The sequence below is a fragment of the Myotis nattereri genome (assembly GCF_964212035.1).
Source record: "Myotis nattereri genome assembly, chromosome: 2".
NCBI lineage: Eukaryota > Metazoa > Chordata > Mammalia > Chiroptera > Vespertilionidae > Myotis > Myotis nattereri.
The window spans coordinates 59,990,049-60,017,695 of NC_138076.1; the positions used below are offsets into that span (position 1 = coordinate 59,990,049).

The window sequence follows — 27,647 nt, forward strand, 5'->3', positions numbered from 1 at the left end:
CTTTAAAAAATATATATGTCTCTATTGATTTTAGAGAGGGGGGGAGAGGGATAGAGATAGAAACATAGATGAGAGAGAAAGAAATTGATTGGCTGCCTCCCACATGCCCCCTACTAGGGACCAAGCCTGAAACCCGGACTGGGAATCAAACCAGGGACCTCTTGGTTCATAGGTGGACGCTTAACCACTGAGCAATGCTGGCCAGGCCTAGTTAGTACATATTTTTATTGATTTCAAAGAGGAAGGGAGGGGAGAGAAACATTATTGATGTGAGAGAATCATCGATCAGCTGCCTCCTGCACAACCCCTATTGAGGATCAAGCCCACAACCCGGGCATGTGCTCTGACTGGGAATCGAAACCTGACTTCCTGGTTCATGGGTTGACACTCAACCACTGAGCCACACCAGCTGGGCAGTTGGGCTGCTTTAAAAGCAGCCCAAGGATCTAGATGACCTGCCCAAAGCCATAGAACTAGTGACTGTCAAAGCCAGAGGCAAAACCCATAGCTCCTGGCTCTAATTTCAGTGTTTTCATTACACACAAAACCACCCACCCACCTACTAGCAGTCAAGTAATTTAACTGATTTGGAGGCAAATCTATTACTACTTCTATCTATAGACCCCAACCACTATTCAAATCTTTCTATTTTACAAACTTATATTTAGTTCAGAAACAAAAAACACCTGGGTCCTAAAAGGCCAAATTATTATTCCTTCACCATTAATGTGCATGTCACTTTGTACATCTATATATATAAAAGCCTAAGCGACCAAATGACCAATCGCTATGACTCACACTGACCACCATGGGGCAGACACTCACCACAGGAGCTTCCCCCTGGTGGTCAGTGCGTTCCCACAGCGGGAGTGCCAATCAGCTGACAGACGGGCACCAGACACAGAGCTCACAGCTGGCTGCCGCAGCCCAAAGACCGCAGCAGAGCGGCAGTGAGCCTACTAAGCGGCAGTGGCGGCAGGAGATGCAGTGAAGCCGGGATGAGCAAGAGCGGCAAGCAGGAGCAGCAGGCAGTGTTGGACTGCCGGTTTCAACCTGATCCCTGCAGAATATGTCAAGGGACCCCACCAGTGCACGAATCCATGCACTGGGCCTCTAGTGTAAAAATAAGTCAGCAACTCTAATCTGTTCAATAATAAAAAAATGAGAAATGCCATGAAGGCTAAAAATTAATGAATTGAACCTTTAATAAAAAGGTGGGGGAGTGTGTCTGTCTACCAGATGTACCAGTTAATAATGCAGACTTTTTTCAATAGATGGAGTTACACATATGTTGATATATATATATGTGATTTGATATGTATGCTATTTTGTTGTATTGACAGCAAGCTTCAAAACTTCATATGTCAAATTTGCTGAAGGTGTTAACATCATAGACATTTTTATGCTTCAAAATGTCGAATTTCGTGGCAAAAAAAGAGCATTTGCGGGAAGTTTTAATTCATTACTTTATTTTGAAGAAAAAGTTATCATATACTTCGGGAAGCTTATGGTGAACATGCTCCATCTCAAGATATTTGTGAACGCTGGTTTAAACGCTTTAAAAGTGATGATTTCAATGTGAAAGACAAAGAACGTCCAGGTCAACCAAAAAAGTTTGAAGACCAACAATGACAAGCATTATTGGATGAAGATGCGTGTCAAACTCAAAAACAACTTGCAGAAAGTTTAAACATTGCTCAGCAAACAATTCCCGATCGTTTACAAGCAATGGGAGAGATTTTAAAGGAAGGAAAATGGGTGCCACATCAACTGAACAAAAGACAAATGGAAAACTGAAAAATCATCAGTAAAATGTTGCTTCACTGTCAGGAAAGAGTCTTTTTTGCATCAAATTGTGACTGGCGATGAAAAGTGATTTTGAGAATCCCAAATGCACAAAACCATGGGTTGATCCAGGTCAACCATCAACATCGACTGCAAGGCCAAATCGCTTCGGAAAGAGGACAATGCTCTGCGTTTGGTGGGATCAGGAAGGTGTGGTGTATTATGACCTTCTAAAACCAGGTGAAACCATTAATACTGATTGCTACCGACAACAAATAATCAATTGGAACCATGCTTTGATTGTAAAATGACCAGAAAGTGCCGGAAGACATGGCAAAGTAATTTTGCTTCATGATGACGCACCATCACACACAAAGACACGTTAAAAGATCTTGCCTGGGAAGTATTAACCCACCCACTGTATTCACCAGACCTTGCTTCTTCAGATTACCACTTGTTCCCATCGATGGTACACACACTTTCTGAGCAGCACTTCAAAACGTACACAGAAGTGGAAAATTGGGTCTCTGAATGGTTTGCCGCAAAACAAGAAAAGTTCTATTGGGACGGTATCCACAAATTACCTGCGAGATGGGGGAAATGTGTAGCTAGCGATGGACATTACTTTGAATAAAGCACTTTGGATGTTTCTCTTGAAATTATCGTGTTTTCTTTGATAACACATCTGCATTATTAACCGGTACACCTGGCAAAAAGCCGCCAACTTACTTTTCCTTCAGTTAATGTACATGCTCTGTGTGTATAAAAAAAAAAAAAAAGAGATTGCTCTTTAAACTATCTAATAAAAACTGAAGAATTAGAAATGCAGTAAAGGCTAAAAAGAAATAAGGGGGAGAGATCAACCAAAGGACTTATATGCATGCATATAAGCCTATCCAATGGACACAGACACCAGGGGGGTGAGGGCATGATTGGGGGGTGGGGGGACTAATGGGGGGAATAAGGACCCCTATGTAATACCCTAATCAATAAAGAAAAAAAAAGATACAGACCTTTTTTTAAAAAAAGGAGGCCTACAAGTATTTCTGTTAAGAAATCAAGTATTTGCCCTAGCTGGTTTGACTCAATGGATAGAGCGTGAGCCTGGGGCCTGAAGGGTCCCAGGTTCGATTCTGGCCAAGGGCACATGCCTGGTTTGCAGGTTTGATTCCAAGTAGGGGGCGGGCAGGAGGCAGTCAATCAATGATTCTCTCTCATCATTGATGTTTCTATCTCTCTCTTCCTCTCCCTTCCTCTCTAAAATCAATTTTTAAAAAAATAAATAAATGAAAAGAAAAATTATGATGTGTAAGCGTACGTGAGGATATGGATGTGTATAGATATGTGAGAACATGTACACATATATAAAACTATTAATTTAAAATCAAAATTCTAAATTCTAAATGGATTTCTGTAGACTTCAAGTAAATTTCAAGTATAATACACTGCATTACACAAAATTTAAAGTCCAAATTTAAAACAGGAAAGTAAAACCAGATTCATGCAAAAGATGCAAACTTTCCTACAGAGTATCCATATTCATTTGGCAAAGATGTCAAAGTAAAACATGGGCTAGATATCAAAATACACAAAATATCACTATATAATCCACGGAAAATTTGTATAGTGGCAAATTTCTTCATTTTGCTCAGTTAATAAATCAAGATGCCCACAGGTTTCGAGACATTCTTGATATTTTTCCCTAATGGTTAACAATTGTGTTTTCTCACTTCAATTTACAATTCTCCACATAAGAAATCGCTGTTAATACAATGACCTATATCTGTAAATGTTACATTAAACAGAAATGTTATTACTTTTTAAATCTGAGAATAGCCCCAAGTAAGATTCTCCTTTACTACAAATGAAAGAAAAACAAAAACCTTAAATCCTAACATAATCTCTGCTTTGGAAAGTTGTGGTTTAAACCAAAACAAACAGGAAAACCCACCATCCTCAGTTATAACTTCGACTCTATTTTTATCGCTGAAGACATTTTTAGATGGAAGAGTTACATCTAGTCAGATATGTAAGAGTAAACTGATGAGTTCAGTCTAAGAAATCTACTTTAAAATAATAAGTTTAATATCTCCATTTTCAAATCAGATATTGGAAGAGAAAAAAAAGGAAAAGATGAAGAAAGAATAAAAAAGAAAAAAGACCCTTTTGATCAATTTCAGGACAAAACATTTGTTAAGGAAGAAAAACAAAGTGTAAACAGGATGTAGTAGTAGTAACTACATTCTTAACTTTTCAACAAACAATTTAATCCATTTACACATCGTTATTTAGTGATATGAGATAAAGAACTGATCACATGCATGGAAAAAGATGTCAGTGTTCTGAAAGAGAGGAATTAAAAGAATCATTTCAATATTTCCCTGCCGGGAGCCGGTCAATGCTTGCTGTTTCAAGGGACCTGGCATATATGGCATACTGTTCTTAATATGTTTGCTCACCTTCTTGGCACTATGTGTTTTAATCAAGGTCTCTGAGAAAGGTTGTTTCCCCAGGTAGGGATTTTCCCCTGAAGTTAGGGAGGGAATAAAACCTCTTAACTAAGTGCCAGGTGGGTAATTAATCACTTTAACTACGAACAATCATGCTTAAGCTACATAATCCTTACTCCCTGGAATGGAGATAAGAAACGCCCTAATCTTTGAAATAGAGATTGATAGGATTGGAATCAATTGGTATAAATACAGATGTAAGAAGACAGAGGAGAGAGAGACAGAACCGAGGCACAGAACCTACACAGAACGTTCTCTAGAGACAGAAGAACTTCGCTGGAGAGAACATGGCAAAAGATCCTAGAAAGAAACTGGCCTCAGAACCTAGAGACAGAACCTAGTGAGAGAACATGGCAAAAGATCCTGGACTGAACCTGACTACAGAAATTGGCAAGAGAACCTGACTAGAACCTGGTGACTGAACCTGGCTGGAGAACCTGGACAGAACCTGGCTGGAGAACCTAGCGAGGGAACATGGCTACAGAACCTGGCTGGAGAATCTGGAGAACCTAGCAAGAGAACATGGACACAGGACCTGGCTGGAGATCCTAAGCAGAACCTCTCTGGAGATCCAGACCAGAACTTGGCTGGAGATCCTGGCTAGGCTGCTGATCAACTGAACGCTGTCTCCGTGTCATTCCTTCTTCGCCGACTCTGTCTACGCCTTTGGGAACCCCTGGACCCGCTGGGGTTGGACCCCGGCATTTCCCCTTATAACTAGTCCTAATTTGTACTCCATCTTTCAAACTGAAGTCTCCCACTCAACTCCACACATACTCTAAACATATCTGTATTCAAGGAATGATATGCAGAAGCAATGACAACAATAAAAAAAGATAAGAGACAGAGGCAAAAGGTGCAAGAATAGGAGTTCCAGAGCATTTCTCAATTTTAAGAATGAAGTTGCCCCAAAAAGATTTCCAGTAAGTCTTGTTGGAATGGTGTATGGAAAGCATACGGAAAAAGAAGAAAAACGAGAAAGTTGCAATTTCAGACTTCTTGACAAAACTGGACTATATATCTTAAAATGCATGATACTTTCATCAGAGTTAATTTACTATTTCCATCTGATTCTCCCAAGATAATCAGGAACTTAAATTCCACATTATACAAGAACTAAGTTTCTTCTTAATACCTTCACAGTTTCTTCCAAAATCAAAGAAAGAAGAAAATAAATCCCTAAAACAGGGGGGAAAATGTGAGCATCTTAACTCCTTTAACTCTAACATAAGTGAAATAACTAAAAATTATACTTCAGAGTAAAATGAAGCCATGCAAACTATACTTACTGGTATATTACACATCTAATGAAGATAAAACTTGATCTTATGCCCACCCCCTCTGAAAATTTGCATTGATTGGGCAAAAAAAGCCAACTACATACACACAAACACAAACACATGACTTAACTTTAATTGTGCATACATCTACAGGGTGAAGCAAAAGTAGGTTTCCAGTCGTTCATACGAAAAATAATACAATAATTATTAAGAATGTGTTTTGCATAATCATAGCTATAAACCTACTTTTGCCCCATGCTGTATATGAACACATACTTGAAATCAGAATATACCCATTGCTTACCCAATATTCAAATAATCCTTCTCTTATAGGATAATACTAACCAAAATAGACTACACATTTCATTAAATTAATTACAATTTCATGATTTAAATTTATTTCATAAACTTTTACAAAAGATCTTTGAAAGATCATTAGCAATCAAACATAATATTTCCCTCTATCAAACAAGCCAAAATTTAAAATCTAAAAATAGAATTAAACACTGGCAAGGTCTATTTTTGAGGCTACCTCCAGTGAAATAAGAGATCCCTGAAGACACAAACTATGTTTTATTCAGGTGTACATACAGCTCCTAACACAGTACCTGGCATAGTAGGTGCTCAAACAGGTTACCTGGTTCATTAAATGAAAGACAATTTCATATTATTTAACAAGAACCTTAAATATGTTCATTTCTTTGACTCAAGGTAATTCTACCTACAAGAAACTACCTTAAAGAGAGATCTCAGAATGAGTACATGTATAAATAAAGATATTCAAGGAAGTTATATTTTTAACTTGAAAATGAAAACAATTTAAACATCAAAAGTTAAGGAAATTATGCCCCGCTGGTGTGGCTCATGGTTGAGCGTCCACCCAAGAACCAAGTGGTCACGATTCAATTCCTGGTCAGAGCACATGCCCAGGTTGTGGGCTCAGTCACCGGTAGGAGCATGCAGGAGGCAGCCATTTATGAAGTTTCTCACTCATTGATGCTTCTATTTCTCTATCCCTCTCCCTTCCTCTCTCTCTAAAAATGAATTATATATAAACTAAAAGTTAAGGGAATTACAAAATAAATTATGGTTCATTCACATGAGAGTATACAGCCATGAAAAATTATTTATGAGAAGGTTTTGATGAAACAAGAAAATGCTCATAAAATGTTAAGAAAAAAAACGCCACAAAATGTTGTGATCTCAACTGTTTTAAAAATGAACTTTGAAAAGATTCAAACTAAATAAAGTGCTAAAAGTGTGTTGTATTTTTTTGCTACCTTTCCCATATTGGCATACTGTTTTTAATTTAAAAACAGAAATAAAATAATTGTGCCAGTTTCTATTATTTTTCATTATAAATTGACATGGAGGTTCCTGAGCAGATTCACATTTTTTTAAAGCCAAATAAACAATAAATCAAGAGATTTCTACTTATAGCTGGGTTAGCTCCTAGATTAATACAAACAAATCTCAATATTTAGAAACTGCTTTTTAGATATGTATCAATGAAATTAAAGTCTGAAGGCAAATAAAATATCCTTTTGGATTTCTTTCCTTGCCTTCATATTTGACTTGAAGGTTGCTTCCATTTTCTATCATTGATCTTTGTTCATAATTCAAAAAAATACTTACATTTTAATTTCCTCATACCCCATCGTTTTTATCTTTCCCATCTTAAATGAAACATAAAAGCAGTAACTTTCAGTATAAGTTAATGACAGTGGAGAGCTACTGTCCAAATTTCTGAACAATCATGGTGGAATAGGGAAAAATATACAATAAACAATTACTCTATAGCAGCACGCTACTGCTAATCCTCCTAAAAGACTACTGTATTTTGGTGGCTCAAATTACTGATACCTCATTTAGTCTACGAATCTCTACATACAATAAGGCTCCTGCCTATTCCATTCCCATGAAAATGTTCTGAAAGAGAGCATCAATGATGCCAGTGATGAATGCCATTGCTACTGCACTGTTATTATTGCTTCACTTCCTCTGTCCACTCCTTTATCACCCACATGCCCCAGGATTTCATTGTGGTTCACCACTATTCTCCCTCTATAGAATTATCAAGGTTCTATTACCCAAATACAAAAGACTAGATATCTCCCCAGAGCTTTAGACTCCATATCCAATTCTACCCAGATGACCCTTAAACTCAATATACTGAGTACTAGACATACCATCTTTGGCAGTTCCTTACTGTCTATAAAATTCTAGCTGCCCTTTGATTTGACTTCATCCTTTTTGGTTTCATCCTCTACCATTCATATCCATTTTTCTGAATGCCTAGTAAAATAAAAGTACGACTAAATTTTTATTGAAGGCCCATTACATGCCAGGCACCATTCTAATTACTTTATGTGATTAACTCATTACTCTTCACAGCAATTTCATAAGTAGATGCTATTATCCTCATTTTATGCATGAAAGTACCATGCCTAAGCTACTAAGCAGTGGAGTCAGTATACAAACCTACATCCTATGCTCCTTACTTTTACACTATGTAATTTCTCATAAATGTCTATATATGCCAAGCACTGTCCTGGGTTGTCAGGTGAATGACAAAAAAAGGTATATGCCCACATGGGACTCATATTCTAGTAAATAAAAAGAATAAACAAAGAACAGAAGAAACAAATTATTAAAAAGCACCAGAAAGAAAATAAACAGGATTTTATAACAACAAATAAATTCATAGTGGACATACCTAACAAATGATGAAAGAAAGCCTCTTTGAAAATTACTTTTAAGATAAGACTTAATTAAGCATGAGAAGGTGCTGACTATGCAAAGAGGAAGGGTATACCCAGAAGATAACTTGGTCATTAGAAAACACAAAGATGGGCCTAGAATATAATAATCTATATTTCAACGTGGCTCAATGGTTGAGAGTCGATCCATGGATCAAGAGGTTACCGGTTTCATTCCTGGTCAGGGCACATAACTGGGTTGTGGGCTCGATCCCTAGTAGGGGGCGTGCAGGAGGCAGCTGATCAATGTCTCTCTCATCCATGTTTGTATCTCTCTCCCTTCCCCTCTCTCTAAAGTCAATAAAAATGTTTGTTTGTTTTGTTAAAAAAAGAAAGCACAAAGATGGTGTTATGGACTGTATTATATTGCCCCAAAATTCCTATGTTGAAGCCCTAACCCCCAGTGTGACTGTATTTGGAGAGGGCTTTTAAGGAGGTAATTAAAGTTAAATGAAAGCAGAAGGATGGGCCCTAATCTGACAGCACTGGTGTCCTTATAAAAAAAGAAAGAGACCTTTCTCTCTTTCTCTCTCCCTAAGCACAAAGAAAGGCCAGGTGTGCACACAGTGGATGGCACCTGTCTGTAAGTCAGGAAGAGCGGCCTCACCAGAAACCAACCCTGGTGGCACCTTAATATTGACTTCTATCCTCCAGACCCGGGAGAAAATAAATGTCTGTTGTTAAAGTCGAGTCTTCAGTGTTCTGTTATGGCAGCAAGTAAATAAAAACAAATGTGAAAAACCTAGATATTTATGGAAAATGACAAAACCAGTGTGCTAGCATATAGAAAGCAATGGAGATAATACTCAAAGACTTAAGCACCTAGATGTTAGATCAATGATGGCGAACCTTTTGAGCTCGGCGTGCCAGCATTTTGAAAAACCCTAACTTAACTCTGGTGCCATATCACATATAGAATTTTTTTCATATTTGCAACCATAGTAAAACAAAGACATATTTTTGATATTTATTTTATATGTATAAATGCCATTTAACAAAGAAAAATCAACCAAAAAAACGAGTTTGCGTGTCACCTCTGACACGCGTGTCATAGGTTCACCATCACTGTATTAGATGGACCAGAAATGAGATGATTATCAAAATAGTTCCTGCTGCAGGAGTTTTAAGCTGGTTAAGTCTGGATTTGGAAATGTATGATTTGGTTTTTGTTCTCTCAGTGACTTGGAACCACTGAAATAAAGGCATGGACAAAAATATATTCATAGTTGTTCATATGGAAAAATACACAATACAAGAATAAATTCTGTGTTTCATGTACTCCCAACCATAACCCTACTTTTGCCCATCCCTGTACAGTGACTAGAATATAACAATTTATATTCCACAAAACAGCCCCACACAACAAAGAACTAAAACTTTCCAAAAATGTATAGTGCCCTATTGAGGAATAAAGGCTAATGAATATGTTTTCTTTACTAAGGGGCTTACGAAAAAACAAGATTTAGTCTTTTTTTTTTTTCTTTTGGTAGTTCTTACACCACTAAGGATAGTTCTGAGCCAATTCTGGTGAATTCATAAATGTGTTGTGCCTATGTGCAAGGAATGGTGTTGGATACTTTGGAGAAAGCCAAAATGAATCAGATACCAACCCGAGGCCCAAGAGCCACAGTAAGAGTGATAAGACACCACATTTCATCAAAACTAAGGAACCACTGGTTATAAGATGTATAATTTATATTATAAAATGATAACATAAGGGAATTCCACCAAATAAATTATGATGTCAACTATAAGACACATCCTAATTTCAGAGCTGCTAAAATGTGCAAAAAATAGACATCTTTCCATGGCCGGGTGACTTAATTGGTTGGAGCACTGTCCCATATACCAAAGGGTGGCAGGTTTGATTCCTGGTCAGGGCCCATACCCAGGAAGCTACTGGGTAATATTGTTTTATTACCCAGCAGGTTCAATCTCCAGTCGGGATGCATACGGGAGGCAATTGATCAATGTTTCTCTTTCACATGGATGTTTCTCTCTGTCTTCTCTCCCTCCTCATTCCTTTCTCTAAAGTCAATAATAATATCCTCGGGTGAGGATTAAAATAAATAAATATATCTTAAGTAAATGAAAATAGTTAAAATACAAATAATAGGAGTCATATAAAAGAGTCTGTAGAAGGGATGGATTGCTTTATGAAGAAAGTGGTATTTAAGTCCAATCTTGAAGGGCAGGTAGACCTAGGAAGACTAGAGATTGAAAGAAGGAGTATTTTTAGGAAGAGGGAATTGCAAGAGGTAAAACACAGCAACAATAAAGTGAGGGATGGCTAGAGAGAAATAATTAAAAAGAAAACACTGTTGAAAAACTGGAAGGGGCCTAACCGGTTTGGCTCAGTGGATAGAGCGTCGTCCTGTGGACTAAAGGGTCCCAGGTTCGATTCCAATCAAGGGCATGTACCTTGGTTGCGGACACATCCCCAGTAGGGGGCGTGCAGGAGGCAGCTGATCGATGGTTCTCTCTCATCGATGTTTCTAACTCTCTATCCCTCTCTCTTCCTCCCTGTAAAAAATCAATAAAATATATTTTTAAAAAAACTGGAAGGACAAGGGTTAAGCAAACCTTGTATACAGGTGAGCAAGGAGGCTAAAGAGACTGAATATTATTACATATGCTTGGGTAATGGTTAGCAAATGCTTTTTTTTTTTTTTGCCCCAATACACTTTATGGCTATAACATACACCAAGAATGGGAGATGCAAAACTCGCAGAAGAGATTAATTCTTGTGGGAATACAATTTGAAAAAGCCATCTAGAATATCCTAACTTCTCCATCCACCTTACCTTGAGAATCATTTAGGGAATCCCTAGAAAATTTCAGTAGCAAATGATTCAGGTTATATTTCAAAAAAGATAATCCAGCACAATTGTGTAAAAATGAATGAGAATTAGAAAAAACATTAAAGACTGAAAATTTACATAAGCAGCTAATTTTCCAGGCAAGAAGTTAAACAAATTTAAATTACATTAGTATTAGTGGGGAAAATGTATGGTAGACAGGGAAGAAAATGTGTAAGACACAGGACAATAAACTCACACAAGAATATGTGCATTCTAAAATATTAGTCATTCAGTTTAGATCTGGAAAAAGAGATCTGAACATTATCTAACATGAGGCAGTAAAGCTGTAATTTGGATAAAGCAACTAAAAGGTGGCAAGAGAAGTATCCTGAAGACAGTTTTTAAAAAGTAAACAAGTATTAAAGCATTTGGTTCCTTTATTACAAATAACTGTTTTCATAGTTTACAAATCTCATGCTGATCATCATCATCATTACTAATTTTAACCCTATAATTTTTTTTCTTTGGTTAATCCTCCCGAGAGGATAATTTTCCCCATTGATTTTTAGAGAGAGTGGAAGGGAGGGGGGGAGACACAGAGAAACATCAATGTGAGAGAAACACATCCACTGGTTACCACCCACACGCGCCCTAACAGGATTGAGCCTGCAACTGAGGTATGTGCCCTTGACCAGTATTGAACCCGAGACCCTGCAGTCCATGAACCAACACTCTAAGTCTAACCACTGAGTAAAATCAGCTAGGGCTTAACACTATAAATTAAAAACAAAAAAGCAAAGCATACCAGGATCATATAAAGCAATTAAAAAAAAGACAGAGCATTTCATTAATTTCCAATCTGGAGCTACTTAGACATTTTTTGCGTGCATGTGTATCTGTATGTGTGTGTCTGTGTGTAAACAGTCAAAAAACCAAAAGTCCACATTTCTGAAAGCAGAACCTGACAGCAACCAAGAAGGTATGATATAATTAGGAAGAATTAGTGTTTAAATTTCTAAATGGTTTTATTATAAACATTCACAGTTATCCAGTTTAATCTATGAAAAATTGTTGTTATACCGTAGTATCAAATTGTTGTCTCCTTAAAAAATTTTAAGTAGTAGGAATATTTAAGTTCACTATTTTTAAGTCAGGTATTTAAAAAATATTGTTAAGACATAAAGGCAATGTCAGCTTTGTACATTAAAAAGTATGGTTTAGAGTCACACATGGGGTGAAAAAGAAAAACATCTATAATCTTCTGGTGTTAAATGTGTAATAAATATACCAAATGACTTTAATTAAATTATAGTCACTTAGATTAAAATACCTTTTCACAAACTTCCCCCAAGAGTGGAGTGTGAGGTTGAGAGAAGAAAAGAAGAAATGGAAGGAGGGAATGAGGAAAACCATTAGAATGAAACAAGGGGGTGAGAGGAGCAGAGGCAACCTAGAAGAACTCACTAACAGAGTAAAGATGGTGAAGATCATCGCATTGCCCCAAAACAGATTTACTGAGCAAAGAGAATGATGCAGCTTTTTGCTAGAAGCTGGGTGTGATAAAGACTCTTAAAAATCATACAAGTTATCCATCTGTACTACAGTGCAGGTATTTTTCTCAAAATATTTGCAAGTCAAAGGAATCTCATAGGGCAGTGATTTTCAAAATCACAGAATTATTAAAACATGCAATACCTATTTAGTCAGGACTATTGATCTCTTCTCCCTTAGACTTACAAATAAAAAAATGACACAAGCCAACACAATAGCTGTCTGGTATGAATGAACCAAAATTAGACCTATCTTTTTTGTCAGATTGGCAAAAACATATATTTTGGGGTGGCACAGAATTTTAGTAATTAGTTTATATGTGCCATGAGATGAAAAAGGTTGAAAATCACTGTTATAGGGAAGTCACAGGCCATCAGTTACCCAAAGCAAACAACACACAACCTGCAATCTATCTAAATAATTAGACAAACTGAGATGGCCGATATAAATGTGCCTGTTGTTAAAATGTGTTTTTGTGCTACTTCGTGACTAATTTTTGCATAAGAGCCAATTCCTTCAAAGGAAAAAAAGAAGTCCAATGAATTTTTTTAAACTACATGTTATATAATAACCTTGTGGTTAAATTTACACATGGCAGAGGAGTTTTGAAAAATGTGAAATACCTCAGTCTGACCTTCATGGGCACTGGTCTCATGAGTAACTCGAATAGCCTGTAACAGGAATGCAAGGTGTTAATAGGGGGGAAAATGACTATATCCTACTTTTTAAATGAAAACAATACTAAATACTGATGAAACAACAAATTGAAGCAAATTCAGGAAAAGTTTAATTTAAAGTATTTAAGAATATTTAAGAATGAATTGCTGTACTTTCCAACCCACAAATCTCTGAAGACTTAGGATATTGAATATTGAATTATTTGTAATTTCCAGGTGCAAGTGGGAATCCCAACTTAATTGTTAGGACTGACATTTAACACTTTGTTCAACTGAGACTAGAATGAAGTAAGCATCTCACGAGAGAGACGGAAAAAGCTTAGCTCATCTGTTTCTTCAGGTTACATGCTCCTCTGCAGCTCTGGCTGTAGTTATGCTTAACCATGCAGCTTCAGGCGGAAGTTTAGAAATGTGGAGCAAAAGCATGCATTTACCAGAAGCTAGAGAGTTTAGTTTCCTGAACTTAAAAAAAAAATGCTCTTATAATACCCTCTATTAGCAAAGTTGAAGAGAAATGGGCAAAGTAGTAAATTACAGGTGAAAGTACAATCTCAATGCATGACAATTTAGCAATAATTATCAAAGCTTAAAAACATGCAGTTTGATCCAGCAAATTCTCTTCTATAAGTTTGTGTATTTACATATAATTGTATATAAGTATATATCTTTATGGATATTTGCAAAGATTTAGCTATTTGCAAAGATTAGGACTATTGATCTCTTCTCCCTTAGACTTACAAATAAAAAAATGGTTGTATTTTTTAAACAGTGAAAAGAGGAAAAAATACAATAATTTATTTGTTAAATAAAATACTACACAATGGAAAGCTATGCAGCCATTAAATGATGATGTCAAATATATACTTACTGGTATGTAATACGTTTGTGATAAGTTAAGTGAAAAAAGCAAGTTATAAAACAATATTACAGTGTTATCAAATATTCGTTTTTAAAAAGTGTGTATATACATATATACTCCCTATAAAAAATATCAATGGTGGCCACATCTCATTGGTGAGATACTATTGACTTTTGTGTTATTTCATTTTTATGTATAATGAAGATGTTTTATGAGCTCTGCAGGTTTTTTAAAGAAAAAAACAATTTAAAATAGTCAAATTATATTACAATGGTAAAAATAAATAATCAAATCAATAAATTTACTGGGAACAAACTCTGCATAAAGCACTGTTCTAGCTGAGTAATATATACACCACACTGCTTCTACTTTCAAAGAACTTACAATTTGCTTAATGTTACCAATAGGTAGAAAGCCTAATATAATATCGTACGTCAAGTACAACTGAACAATAAATTTTAAAAAAGGTAAAATGCCTTCAAAAGAAAAACAGATTTCAAAAATAATAAAATTTAAATACCATTCTAAGAAAATTTTATGAAATGGTACAATCATTTAAAACTAGACTTTGTGGCCTGTCTTCACACATGCAAAAATATTATGCTGATAAAAGAAGTAGAGTATGATCTAACATCTACCCTTAAACCTTTGTTTTTTCCATTGTCTTCAGTCTTACTCCAAATTCCCCGGGAAAGACATACAGAACATATATTTATTGGAGGGAGGGAATGGTGAGAAATAGTCTATCATAAGATATTTATAAACTTGTAAAACAAACTGCTTTTTCTCTCTCATTCAGCTCTGGATATAGAAATGAAGCAGTAGTTTATGGATATTTTAGTACTGTTACCTGAAACATAAAAAAATGCCTTTTTAATGGATGCAACCAAATCCATAACTGTTCAAAATGACAGCTTCAAGACAAACCCCCAAACTGAATCTACAATCCCATAAAACTTTGCCCACATATAAAAATCAAGACAAATAGAAGGTACCGACGTCATAGTTCTCCAGGTATCTGGCTCGTTCTTCAGGGCTCATTGACACAGACTCCTCTAAGAATTTTTTCAAGGTTGATCCAGATTCTGAGAATATTAAACAAGATAAAATTAAAAAGGCTTGATATCTCAAAGAGACTAGTATATGAAAATACTAGAAGCATGCTGCCTATTTTTCAGGTAAAACCTTTTCACTGTTAAATTAGGCATGTAAGAATATTGGCCTAAATGATAAGGCTTAAGTTGTTTGTTTCTTAAACCTCCGTTTATCAACAATATGAAAGAATGAGAAGGATTATTAGTTCTTCTAACAGTATATACATCCCCATTATAAATGAAAGGAGGAAAATATTCTATGTAGTACTTTGAAAGAAAGAATTAGAGCACCACCTAGTGCTCAATAAGTTAGCTTATACTTTAAGGCAGCGGTTCTCAACCTGTGGGTAGCGACCCCCTTGGGGGTCGAACGACCCTTTCACTGGGGTCGCCTAAGACCATCGGAAAACACATATATAATTACATATTGTTTTTGTGATTAATCACTATGCTTTAATCATGTTCAATTTGTAACAATGAAAATACATCCTGCATATCAGATTACGTTACGATTCATAACAGTAGCAAAATTACAGTTATGAAGTGGCAACGAAAATAATTTTATGTTTTGGGGTCACCACAACATGAGAAACTGTATTAAAGGGTCGCGGCATTAGGAAGGTTGAGAACCACTGCTTTAAGGGATGAAAACAGCAGCAGTGAAAAGTTATTTACCAAAATGCATCTTGTCTTTATTGTTGGCAATAGCATGGATCAGTCCAATTGTTCCACAGGCATTGCTGATTGTTTGCTTCATGAAATATACTGACGATTTAACATCTTGTCCCTGAGATTTTATTTTTTCCTCCTCTTCTGTTCTGAATACTTCATACTATTAAAGAAAAAGCCAATAGTCAAAATATGAAAATAATATGCTAAAAAGGACTTAAACATAAAACGTCAAAAATTCTAACTGTATGGGATATCTTACTAAAATACTACTTTTAAAAGAATAAAGTAGATTTACATATTCTTACTTAGAAATTTATCTATGATTATAGAGTTCTTGTAGGTCAATATACATTAATAAAATTCTTATTTATATTTTTAAAATATTTATTTTATATATCTATTGAAAATCTGAAAGGATATAAAAAAATTTAACAGAGATTATCTCTGGGATTAGAGATTCCTAGAGGATTTTTACTTTCTGCTTTTTATATTTCTATATAGTTGAATCATCCTATCATAACAAAATTCATACTATATTTATAAGCATACAATATTCAGAACAAACATTCACCATTATTTCTAATAACTGGTTGTAAAACCAATATGGCATAATGATGAATGTCAAAAGTGTGAGCTCTACATGACTGCCAGAGTTCACATCCTTGCTTTGCCATTATTAGCTGCGCAGCTTTGACAAATTATTTTCAAAAGTTTAAAAATGAGTGAGGAGAGAAGGGGGAGAGTAGAAAGATGACTTTATTGTTTTGTCTATAATTTTCAAATTCCAATAGAGTAAGGAGTCAGCAAACTAGAACCAACAGGCCAAATCTGGTCAACTGCCTGTTTCAAAAGTACAGTTTTTTTTTATTTTTGTACTGTCTACATCACACTAAAAAGTTTTTGCACACAAAGGAATCCATCAATAACACGAAGACAACCTAATGAATGGAAGAACATATTCATAAGGAGTTGATATCCAATATTTATAAAGAATTCATACAACTCACCATAAAACAAACAAATAACAATCCAATTAAAAAATGAGCAAAGAACTGAACAGACACTTCTTCAAAGAGGACATACAGATGGCCAAGAGACATATGAAAAGATGTTCAAAGCCACTAATCTTCAGAGAAATGCAAATTAAAACCACACTAAATTATCACCTCACACCTGTCAGATGGCTACCATCAATAAATCAACAAACAACAAGTATTGGCGAGGACGTGGAGAAAAGGGAACACTTGCGCATTGTTGGTGGGAATGCAGACTGGTGTAGCTACTAGGAAAAACAATATGGAGGGTTCTCAACAAACTAAAAATGTTACTGCCTAACGACCCAGTGATTCCACTTCTGGGTATATATCTGAAGAAATCCAAACACTAATTCTCCTCACTCATTTTTAATTTGTGTTCATCACTGCAGTGTTACTTACAATAGCCAAGATATGGAAGCAACCCAAGGGCCTGTCAATAGACAACTGTATAAAATGTTGTGGTACATATATACAATGGAATACTACTTGGCCATAAAAAATGAAATTATTACCATTTGCAACAGTAAGGATGGTCCTAGAGGGTATTATACTAAGTGAAATAAGTCAGTAAGAGCAAGACAAACACCATATGATTTCACTTATATATAGAATCGCAAGAAAAAAGTAAATAAACATACAAAATAGAAACAGACTCAAAGATGCAGAGAACAGACTGATGGTTGCCAGAGAGGAGAGGGGTTAGGGGGTCGGGTGAGAAAGGGGAAGAGATTAAGAAGTACAAACTGGGCCCTGACCGGTTTGGCTCAGTGGACAGAGTGCTGGCCTGCGGACTGAAGGGTCCCAGGTTCAAGTCTGGTCAAGGGCATGTACCTTGGCTGTGGGCACATCCTCAGTGGGGAGCGTGCAGGAGGCAGCTGATCGATGTTTCTCTCTCATCGATGTTTCTAACTCTCTATCCCTCTCCCTTCCTCTCTATAAAAAAAATCAATAAAATATATTTAAAAAAAAAAGAAGAAGTACAAACTGGTAGTTATGTTTTCATAATAAATTCTGAACCATTATTTCATTCATATAAGTTCAGTTGATAAAAACTGAAATGTTCAATATAGTAAGGTCTTATCCTGATATGTTTGTATGGTTCTACAGTTCAGTTTCTTGTTGCTGTTTAATATTATTGTTCCTTGCTAACAAAGCAAAATATTTGATAACTTCACAAGATTTAATGCTTAGAAGAAAAATCATAAAATGATACAGAGCAAGTCTAGAAAAAAAATAAAATGTAATTATGGCAGACCAAAGTAAAAACACATGGTGAAGAGACAATCAAAATATCAGAAATAAATAATTTATAGCCTTTCCAACTATGATTCCTTGGCTGGTAAACTCAACTATAAAGTACACATTTAAAACCATAATTGACTTTATTTAAAGGGTAATGAGGTACCCATGACAGTTCTTTTGCTATTAATACTCTTAAGCCATTTGCAACAACATAATCAGTTCCTAAATTAGAACACAGAAGACCAAAACACTTTGTATCTCTTAAAACATCCACTAGATATCCTTGGGTAACTTTAATATGTCACTTATGAGCTGAAATGGGGAACCTACCAAATTGTAAGAGACATGAAAAAGTAACAGATACCACTGTATTTGCTACTTATGTAAGTATTTCTATAAGTTATTTATAGATTATTCCAGTACTTATCAGTATCTATTAATAACTTATAGAAGTGTATGTTCTTTCTAGCAATAGACACAATAAGCTTTTTAGTACTACTGATCCATTTATATGAAGAAGGCCTATTGATAAGGATAGCATGCTCTCTTTAATACTGATGACCCACTAAATAAAGAGTAAATCTTACTTATTCCTTTAAATAAAAAGTAGATCATAAAAATAAATGGTTTGGAAAATTTCCAATTCAGATATAGACTCACATTTATATCACACCAACTAAAAAAGCCTAAGCTTTAAGAAGCTGACTTTTTTTTTTTTTTTCCCTGTTCCTTACAATTGGGATCCTGAGGTAGGTATCTACTTGCTTATTTTTTTTTTTAATATATTTTATTGATTTTTCACAGAGAGGAAGGGAGAGAGATAGAGAGAGTTAGAAACATCGATGAGAGAGAAACATCGATCAGCTGCCTCTTGCACATCCCCCACCGGGGATGTGCCCGCAACCCAGGTACATGCCCTTGACCGGAATCGAACCCGGGACCTCTCAGTCCGCAGGCTGACGCTCTATCCACTGAGCCAAACCGGTTTCGGCTACTTGCTTATTTTAGCAATCTAAGAAAGGGAAAGTTAACACTGGAGAAGAGTATAAATTTAAGTATTTGTCCTACTCTACCTCAAATTCCAGAATAATCACAACCACTAAAAGTAGGTATTCAGTCTAATACTGGATAACCACAAGAAATTTCTAACCCTAAATTTCTACGAATAGTACAAACAGCTAATATGAAGAAATATCCCTTCTTTAACTGATTTGTTTTACAGTACTCCTAACTAAAAAAGAGAAATATTTCAGTATTTTTTATTTTATCTTGAACTGAGGTTAATTAGTTTTGGTATAAAGAAAATGATCCAGGAATTTCTAGGACTGAGCAAAGCCTAACTCTTAATTTCTGTGAGACACAGCTCCTTCTATTACTGAAAAATAAGATGACCTGAGCATTTTATGCCAAATCATCAACACCTCATTTCTCATTTATCTTCCCAAACATTTACTTCATTTTTTAAAACTACCAAGTTCATCCTATTGTTTCTAAGTTTAAATAAAAATCAGAAAGATTTGGACTTACAGCTGTATGAAAATGAACTTAAATGTTCTGGCTCCATAATACATATATCTATATGACATCATTCTAAGAAGGCCTGAAATACAGTGACTGGAATTTAAATAGAAATCTAATAACTATAATTCCAACACATCCTAAATCTGCCAATTAAACTATGTTTAATCTTAGTGTTTCCACCCAAATCAAGTTTATCCTGAAAATAATGTAACCCATGCCATTAGTTATACGTATCATCTTAAAAAAAGCAGATTTCTTTTTACATATATTTTTAGATTTACATATTTTATACATTGAACATTTGAACATATTCTTTATTCATATATTTTCTAAGTCAGATTTAAGATCATCATATTACTTAACATTTCTAAAGTATATACATCAAGCCCTGGCCAGTGTGGCTCAGTTGGCTGGTTGATGGCCCGTGCACTAAAGGGTTACTGTTTCGATTCCCGGTCAGGGCATCTGCTTGGGTTGTGGGCTCAATCCTTGGTAGGGGGCATGCAGGAGGCAGCCAATGGATGTTCCGCTCTGACACATCAATGATTCTCTCTCCCTCTCCATTCCTCTGTCCAAAAATCAATAAAAAATTCTTAAAGTATATACATCAAAATGTGAATAAATGTCACATCAAACCATAGTTGAGGCAATCTCACTACATTTTTTAAAAGAAGAAAATTACACAAGTTTAAAAGACTAACTCAGGGTTTTATTGTCAGTCTATAAATCAAAATCGAAATATCATCTCTTCAATAAAACTAGATATTTAAGGTATCCCTGCTCCCTAGATTTTTTCTTTTTATGCAAGAAGGGAGTCATTTGTTGTTAAAGAAGAGCATAATATTTAATAGAACGATAAAAGAGAACTTTGCATTTACTGAAAACTTTATATCTTACTTAACAATTACCTTTTCTGTAATAGGGAAGAGAAGTAATACTGCACACACTGGTCTTGGTACCATGCTAAGGAGTTCAGGATCCATTCCATATACATCGACAAATTGCCATTTAGGATGCAGGCCTAATTGTTTGAGAAACTGGTAAAAGAAGAGGGAAATATATATATATATATGTATATATAGTGTTAATAAGGAAATAATCAACATGTAAATACTGTGTATCTATATACTAGTATATAAAAGCCTAAGCGACCATTACAAACAAACAACCTGAACAACGGGTCGACCAGTCGCTATGACGTGAACTGACCACCAGGGGGAAGATGCGCAATGCAGAGCTTCCCCTGGTGGTCAGTGCACTCCCACAGTCAACCTCCTACGGCTCCTCCCCAACTGGCACTGGCTGGCTGGCCCAACCTCCCGCAGCCCCTTTCCCTGCCCGGCCAACCTCCTGTGGCCCCTACTCTCAGCTGGCCGCCCACCTCCCCCCCCCCCCATCAGCTCAGATTGGAGGGGACCAGCCAGCCAACCTCCTGAGGCCCCTTCCTCCCCCGGCTGGCCAACCTCCTGCGGCCCCTCACCTCAGCCAGCCAGCCCCCCTGACTGGCTGGCCAACCTCCTGTGGTCCCTCCCCCTTGCTGGCCAGCCCCCAATAGGCCCCAATCACCGGCCAGGCCAAGGAACCCCACCTGTGCATGCATTTGTGCACCGGGTCTCTAGTCTAATACATAAAAGGGAATGTGGGGTACAAATATTACTGATATTCAGTAAGAATGAAGTAGGTTTCCCATAAATAGGGGATGATACTAAGCACAACGTTTTTCAAAATCCATTACTTTGGGACGGAATATAATAAGCCAGGATTTCACCAAACCCATACAAGTCCTAGTAGATAATTATTTTAGAAGATCAACACAGTTTATCCTACTTGCCTGAAGTTTAAAAATAAATAGGTAGATATCATAAATCATATCAGTAAGTAAAGATTATATAAAGCCAAAAAAGTCCAATGGACTTGCGCAAACACCAGATAATGCTTGATATAAGGAGTACACTACTGGCTTCCTGACCTCTATTACACAATGAAACCCAGTCAACTGTACCGATTATTGTATCTGGCAAAACAACTATAACAAAAGAATAGTGGTTTGTTTTGTTTTTTGTTGTTAATCCTCACCCACGTATATTTTTTTCATTGATTTTTTAGGGGGTGGGGAGAGGCTGAGAGAGTCAGAAACATTGATGTGAGAGAGACACATAGACTGGTTGCCTCCCACATGTGCCCAGACCAGGCCGGGGATCCAACCTGCAATCAGGTACATGCCCTTCACTGGGAATCGATCCATGACCCTTTGGTGTGCAGGCCAATGCTCTAACCCAGGGGTGGGCAAACTTTTTGACTCGAGGGCCACAATGGGTTCTTAAACTGGACCGGAGGGCCGAAACAAAAGCATGGATTGAAAAAAAAAAAAAAAAAAAAGCATGGATTGTGTGAACTAATACAAATTCAAAGTAAACATCATTCCATAAAAGGGTACGGTCTTTTTTTTCAATAGTTTTATTCATTTCAAACGGGCCGGATCCGGCCCGCGGGCTGTAGTTTGCCCACGGCTGCTCTAACCACTGAGAAACACCAGCCAGGGCAAGAATAGTGTTTTTTTTATTAAGATTTCATAGGAAAATAAAATGCCAGGCCCTAATCTGCAGAGAGAAAAAAGAAAAATGTAATAATGAGAATTATGTCAATTTCACAAATTCTTAACAAAAGTCTGTACTGAAAAAAGATGATTTTTTAAAGTGTACTATCACAAAATAAGTTTCAGATGACAGAAAAAAATGAGAAGAGGAAACAAGAAAATCATGTTAAGAATTCATCATTATACCTTACCTCAAAAATACATTATAGCATCTACTGGTCTAACATCATCAGTCAGCGTGTGTCAGTGGTTGAACGTTGGACCTATGAACCAGGAAGTCACGGTTCCATTCTGGGACAGTGCTCCTGCCTGGGTTGTGGGCTCGGTCCCCAGTAGAAGATGTGCAAGAGGCAGCCGATCAATGGTTCTCTCTTATCATTCATGTTTCTATCTCTCTCTCCCTCTCCCTTCTTCTCTAAATCAATAAAAATATATTAAAAAAATAAAAAAGTGCCTTAGGTATTTCTCCCTAAAGAATGGTCACATGTTCTTAGATCATCAGATCAGATCTTGCTAAATCAGCAATTTTCAACCTTTTGCATCTCATAGCACACATAAACTAATTACTAAAATTCTACAGCACAGCAAAAATATATTTTGCTATTCTAACAAAAAATAGGTATAATTTTGATTAAAAAAATAATAACAATAGTAATTACCTAACCTTTTTGCTTCAAAGTGACTTTTAAAAGAATCAGGTGTCTGCCCAACTGGTGTGGCTCAATGGTTGAGCATTGACCTATGAACCAGAAGGTCACAGTTCAATTCCAGGTCAGAGCACAGTCTGGGTTGCGGACTCAATCCCTAGTAGGGGACATGCAGGAGGCAGCCGATCAATGATTCTCTCTCATTTTTGATGTTTCTATCTCTCCTTCTCCCTTCATCTCCGATTCAATAAAAATATATTTTAAAAAATCAGGCGTTTGTATTTAGATATAAGTATTTCTGGTAACCAACCAGATGCAACATTATTATGCAACATGACTGATACGATGCAACTTTATTATATGACCTATATATTTATGGTTTAAAACAGGTCATTCACACAGGACGGCTACTGTTGTGTTGGCTATTGTCATTTTCTTATTTCACAATCTAAGGGAAAAGAGGTCAGTGTCCCTGACTCAGTAGTCAGGTATTGCATGTTTTAAAAATTCTTAACAACTTACTAGTTGAAAATCTGTGCTAAACTGATGGGAAGTAAGCCATGTTTCATAAACAGCATTATTAATCTCACACAGGTATTCCCATCCATTTACCAGCTGTAGGGAGCAGCTCTACGGTTAAGCCTCAGACTGACCTGTGGCAGGGCCACAAACAAATCCCAGCTTGGAGGGCAGAGCCCTCTTAGCTTAATTAAGCTTAACCTTATAGCCCTCCCTAGTTCCTTCCTAGGTAGCTAATAGGCTGTGGGAGGTGCAGCAAGTGCTACCAAAACAAGTGCTGCCAAAACAAGGTGAAACTCACAAGAACATTTTAAACATGTTGACTACTACCCTTGTTTTGATCTCATAAAACCTGGTAGCAGATTGGGTCTTTCTGTGTCCTCATCCAGGCACTGGAGATCCACTGAGCCCCAGCTGTATTCTGTCTGTCTTCTTTAATCCTTCACTGGCCCTCCTCAGGCTCACTGAACTCTTGGCTGTGCTGGCCCGGCACAATCAGCCAGTAGAAGAAACTCTACTTAATGATAACATATTGGTCAAAAATAAGGTCTTAGATATGTGTTTATTTAAATATATATATTTTTTATTGATTTCAGAGAGGAAGGGAGAGGGATAGAGAATCGTCCACTGGCTGCCTTCCAGGCATGTGCCCTGTCCAGGAATCAAACCCAGGACCCTTCAGTCCACAGGCTGACACTCTATCCACTAGCCAAACTGGCTAGGGCTATATATTTGTTTTTATTTGTGTCACATTAAAGAGGTAGAAAAGATACATTTGGTTGTTAATCTAAAATCAGGCATTCATTTAATCAACTCCAAATATTACCTGCACAGGACTGACAGCCCTAACCCTGATAAGAGGATTTAAATGTATATGTTAATGTTATGTACCCCTAAAAGCCATATTGTAATTAAGTTATAAAACAAGATGGTACCTATAGCAGGAAATTTCACATCTGTGCTTACAAAGTGAAAGTAACAGTTAAACATTTTAGTGAAAAAAACAGTCTGGACATAACTGGTAAATTAATGTGAAGTAAGCAGTAAACTTACTCCATGTCAGCCAAATCTAACAAGTATAAAAAGTACCAAGCTCCAAAGGCAGCAGCTGTAGTGAGACTGAGTAGTATCAAATTGCAGACACAATTAATGATTAAACAGCCAATTAAATTAAATACAAAAATGAATTAAATTCAAAAGCTATCACTGGAGTCATAGTTTTCCTTAACATGTTACTCATATCGCCAATCAAATGAGATTGATATAAAGTTCAATTAAAGTAATATCTATTAAGTATATTGGTTGGATCCTCTACCCTCCCCCCATTGTTACGGGTAAGACTCAAACAGGAAGTCATCAGATGAAAAAAATGAATAAAAGCAGCTATTAATAGTAAATACCTTTGAGAAGTGGAAAAAGAGTGGGGAGGTAAGTCTTCAACTTTTACCTCTTACTTTAAATCTTAAAGGTGTTGTACTTTTATCATTTAAAATAAACCCTTCTGTGGGTTTGATGATTATATGCAAATAGAGAAAAATTAGAAGAAAATTCTCTAAAATATTAACAGCAGTTAGCTTGAATGGTGTGAACTCAACTTTTTATTTTCCAGTATTTTTAAAAAGTGTAATTTTGTAACAGCTAAATGCAGCTTCTAAGTTACAGATCAATAGAACTGATACATGTGTATTTTATTGAAATTCACAAAACTGGAAGAAAACCCCCCAAAAAAGTCTTAGAACTATACCCTTCAAAAATCTCTCTACAGTCTAGACTACTCACAAAGAAAAGTATCTTATATATGCATTTGCAAAGCTCCCTCTATACAATTAGCATACTGTTTGCATGAAGCCAAATAAAGACTCTTATAACGTCTAAGACCAGACTTCTTGGCTTTTCTAAATACTGGGCAATAGAATAACAAAATATTCTGACTGTTTAGCTCACTAAATTTTCACAATGCCTCTAAAATATTGGCCAGTCAAAAAAATTAGTAAATAACAATATCCTTGGTCAACTTATCCTTTTTACTCAATGGCCCAATGATAAACTTTCCACCAGATAAAGAGTATTTAAATTACTTATAATGAGTTTTAAGATTTTGATACATCAGAAACCATTTGCGGAGTTTTAATTTCACTTCAACTTTACTGCAACGGGAAAGGGAGGTTTTATTATATCCTTTCACCAATAAGGAAATTGAGTTTGAGAGGTTACATGATTTTTTCAAGGTCTCACTGCCAGAATCCACATGCAGAACTCCGATGTGCTGGCACCCGTTTACTTCTCGAGCCACATTTCTCAATGAAGTTTCTTTTTGTACCTTTTTTCCTAACTTGAGCCACAACGAAGTCTTCAAGTTCTTAAAGGGTCCATAACCATCTCTTCCCTCCAGAGTTCTGCACACAAATTGCAGTTCTCTATCTAAACACTGTTGGCCTCTGCCCTGATTTACAATGAATTGTCCCTCAATCTTTAGGTGACAAATAACAAAAAAATCTGATTTTGTAATTTTTAATAGAAAAATTAAATTTACTTTCCTTTCAAATTCGTTCTAAAGCCACTTTCTCTGGTCTTTAAGACCTAAGATCCTGGACAGCAATAGATTCTTCCTTATTACAAATTCATTAATGCTATGGGTTATGCCAGAAATTATACTTATTTAGTAACTGCTTGATTTAACTATTAAAAGTATACTACAGTGGGGCCTTGACTTACGAGTGTCCCGACTAACGAGTTTTTCGAGATACAAGCCGTCTCTCGGCTGATTTTTTGCTTTGAGTTGCAAGCTAAAATTCGGGTTACGAGCCAAGCTTCAGATACCCCACCGCTAGTTGGCACAGCGAACATCACAGTGAACGGCAACATCAGCCCAGCATCACGTGTCTCACTCGTTCACTTTTTGATTTGACATACAAGTAATTTGAGTTACGAGCTCCATCACAGAACGAATTAAACTCGTAAGTCAAGGCCCCACTGTAGTAGTAATTGCTAGATACAAAAGTAGGAGCATAACTAATAGTTAAATGAGAAAATGATGGTTCTTAAAACCTGGAAACTAGCAAAATTAATTTTAACAGAGATGTAGTAAAAAAGAAAAAAAGGAAATTAAAGTACAGAATAGGCAAATACTGAAAACATTTTATGTGGGAATTAAGAAAGGAGTTTATTTCTCTGAAGGCTCAATATGGACTGACTACACAATTGTCAACAAAAGTAATGCAATGCTAGTCTGCTATAAAAAGACGTATTATTTTAATTTTGTATCCTATTTTACTGAATTCATTTATCAAATGACATTTTTCACAGAACTATTATAAATAATCCTAAAATTTAAGGAATCACAAAAGACCCCAAATAGTCACAGCAATATTGAGAAAAAAAGAACAAAGCTGGAGGTATCACACTATCTGATATCAAACTATCCTACAATACTGTAGCAATCTAAACAGCATGGTACCGGCATAAAAATAGGTACATAGATCAGTGGGAGAGAATAGAGACCCATGCTGATATAGTCAAGTAATCTATGATAAAGAAGGCAATATACAATGGGAAAAAGATAACCTCTTCAATAAATGGTGTTGGGAAACTGAACAGATACATGCAAAAAAATAAAACCATATATACTATATACAAAAAAATAAAACTTTGTTACACTATATACAAGAATAAGCTAAAAATGTATTAAACTTACATGTAAGACCCTAAACCATAAAACTCCTAGAAGAAAAACATAGGTAGTAAACTCTCTGACATTGCTCTTAGTAATATTATTTTGGAAATATCTCCTCAAAAGAAAAAATTAACAAATCGGACTACATCAAACTAAAAAGTTTTGCACAGCAAAGGAAACCATCAACAAAACAAAAAAACAACCTACTGAATGGAAGAAGATATTCACCAATGATACATCTGATAAGAGGTTAATATTCAAAATTTATGAAGAACACAAACAACTTACCACCAGAAAATAAACAATCCAATTTAAAAATGGGTAGAGAACCTGAATAGATATTTCTCCAAAGAGCACATAGAGATTGCCAACAGACATATGAAAAGATGCTTAATTGTTCCTCAATCTTCACTAATCTTCAGAG

At 36.1% G+C, this 27,647-nt stretch overlaps 1 protein-coding gene across 3 annotated transcripts in view; it reads right to left on the bottom strand.

The window, feature by feature from the left end:
• UCHL3 (ubiquitin C-terminal hydrolase L3) overlaps nucleotides 1-27,647 on the bottom strand; it is a 52,049-nt gene that overhangs the window by 14,741 nt on the left and 9,661 nt on the right. For all 3 annotated transcript variants that reach the window (XR_013995573.1, XM_081084188.1, XM_081084187.1), the window contains exons 2-5: nucleotides 20,697-20,825; nucleotides 15,992-16,148; nucleotides 15,222-15,307; nucleotides 13,310-13,357 (exon numbers count right to left, since the gene is read on the bottom strand). Coding sequence is in view for 2 of the 3 variants with exons in the window: in XM_081084188.1 (XP_080940314.1) it covers nucleotides 13,310-13,357; nucleotides 15,222-15,307; nucleotides 15,992-16,148; nucleotides 20,697-20,825 (420 nt within the window). In the remaining variant the exon portion in view is untranslated. The remainder of the gene's footprint in view (nucleotides 1-13,309; nucleotides 13,358-15,221; nucleotides 15,308-15,991; nucleotides 16,149-20,696; nucleotides 20,826-27,647) is intronic.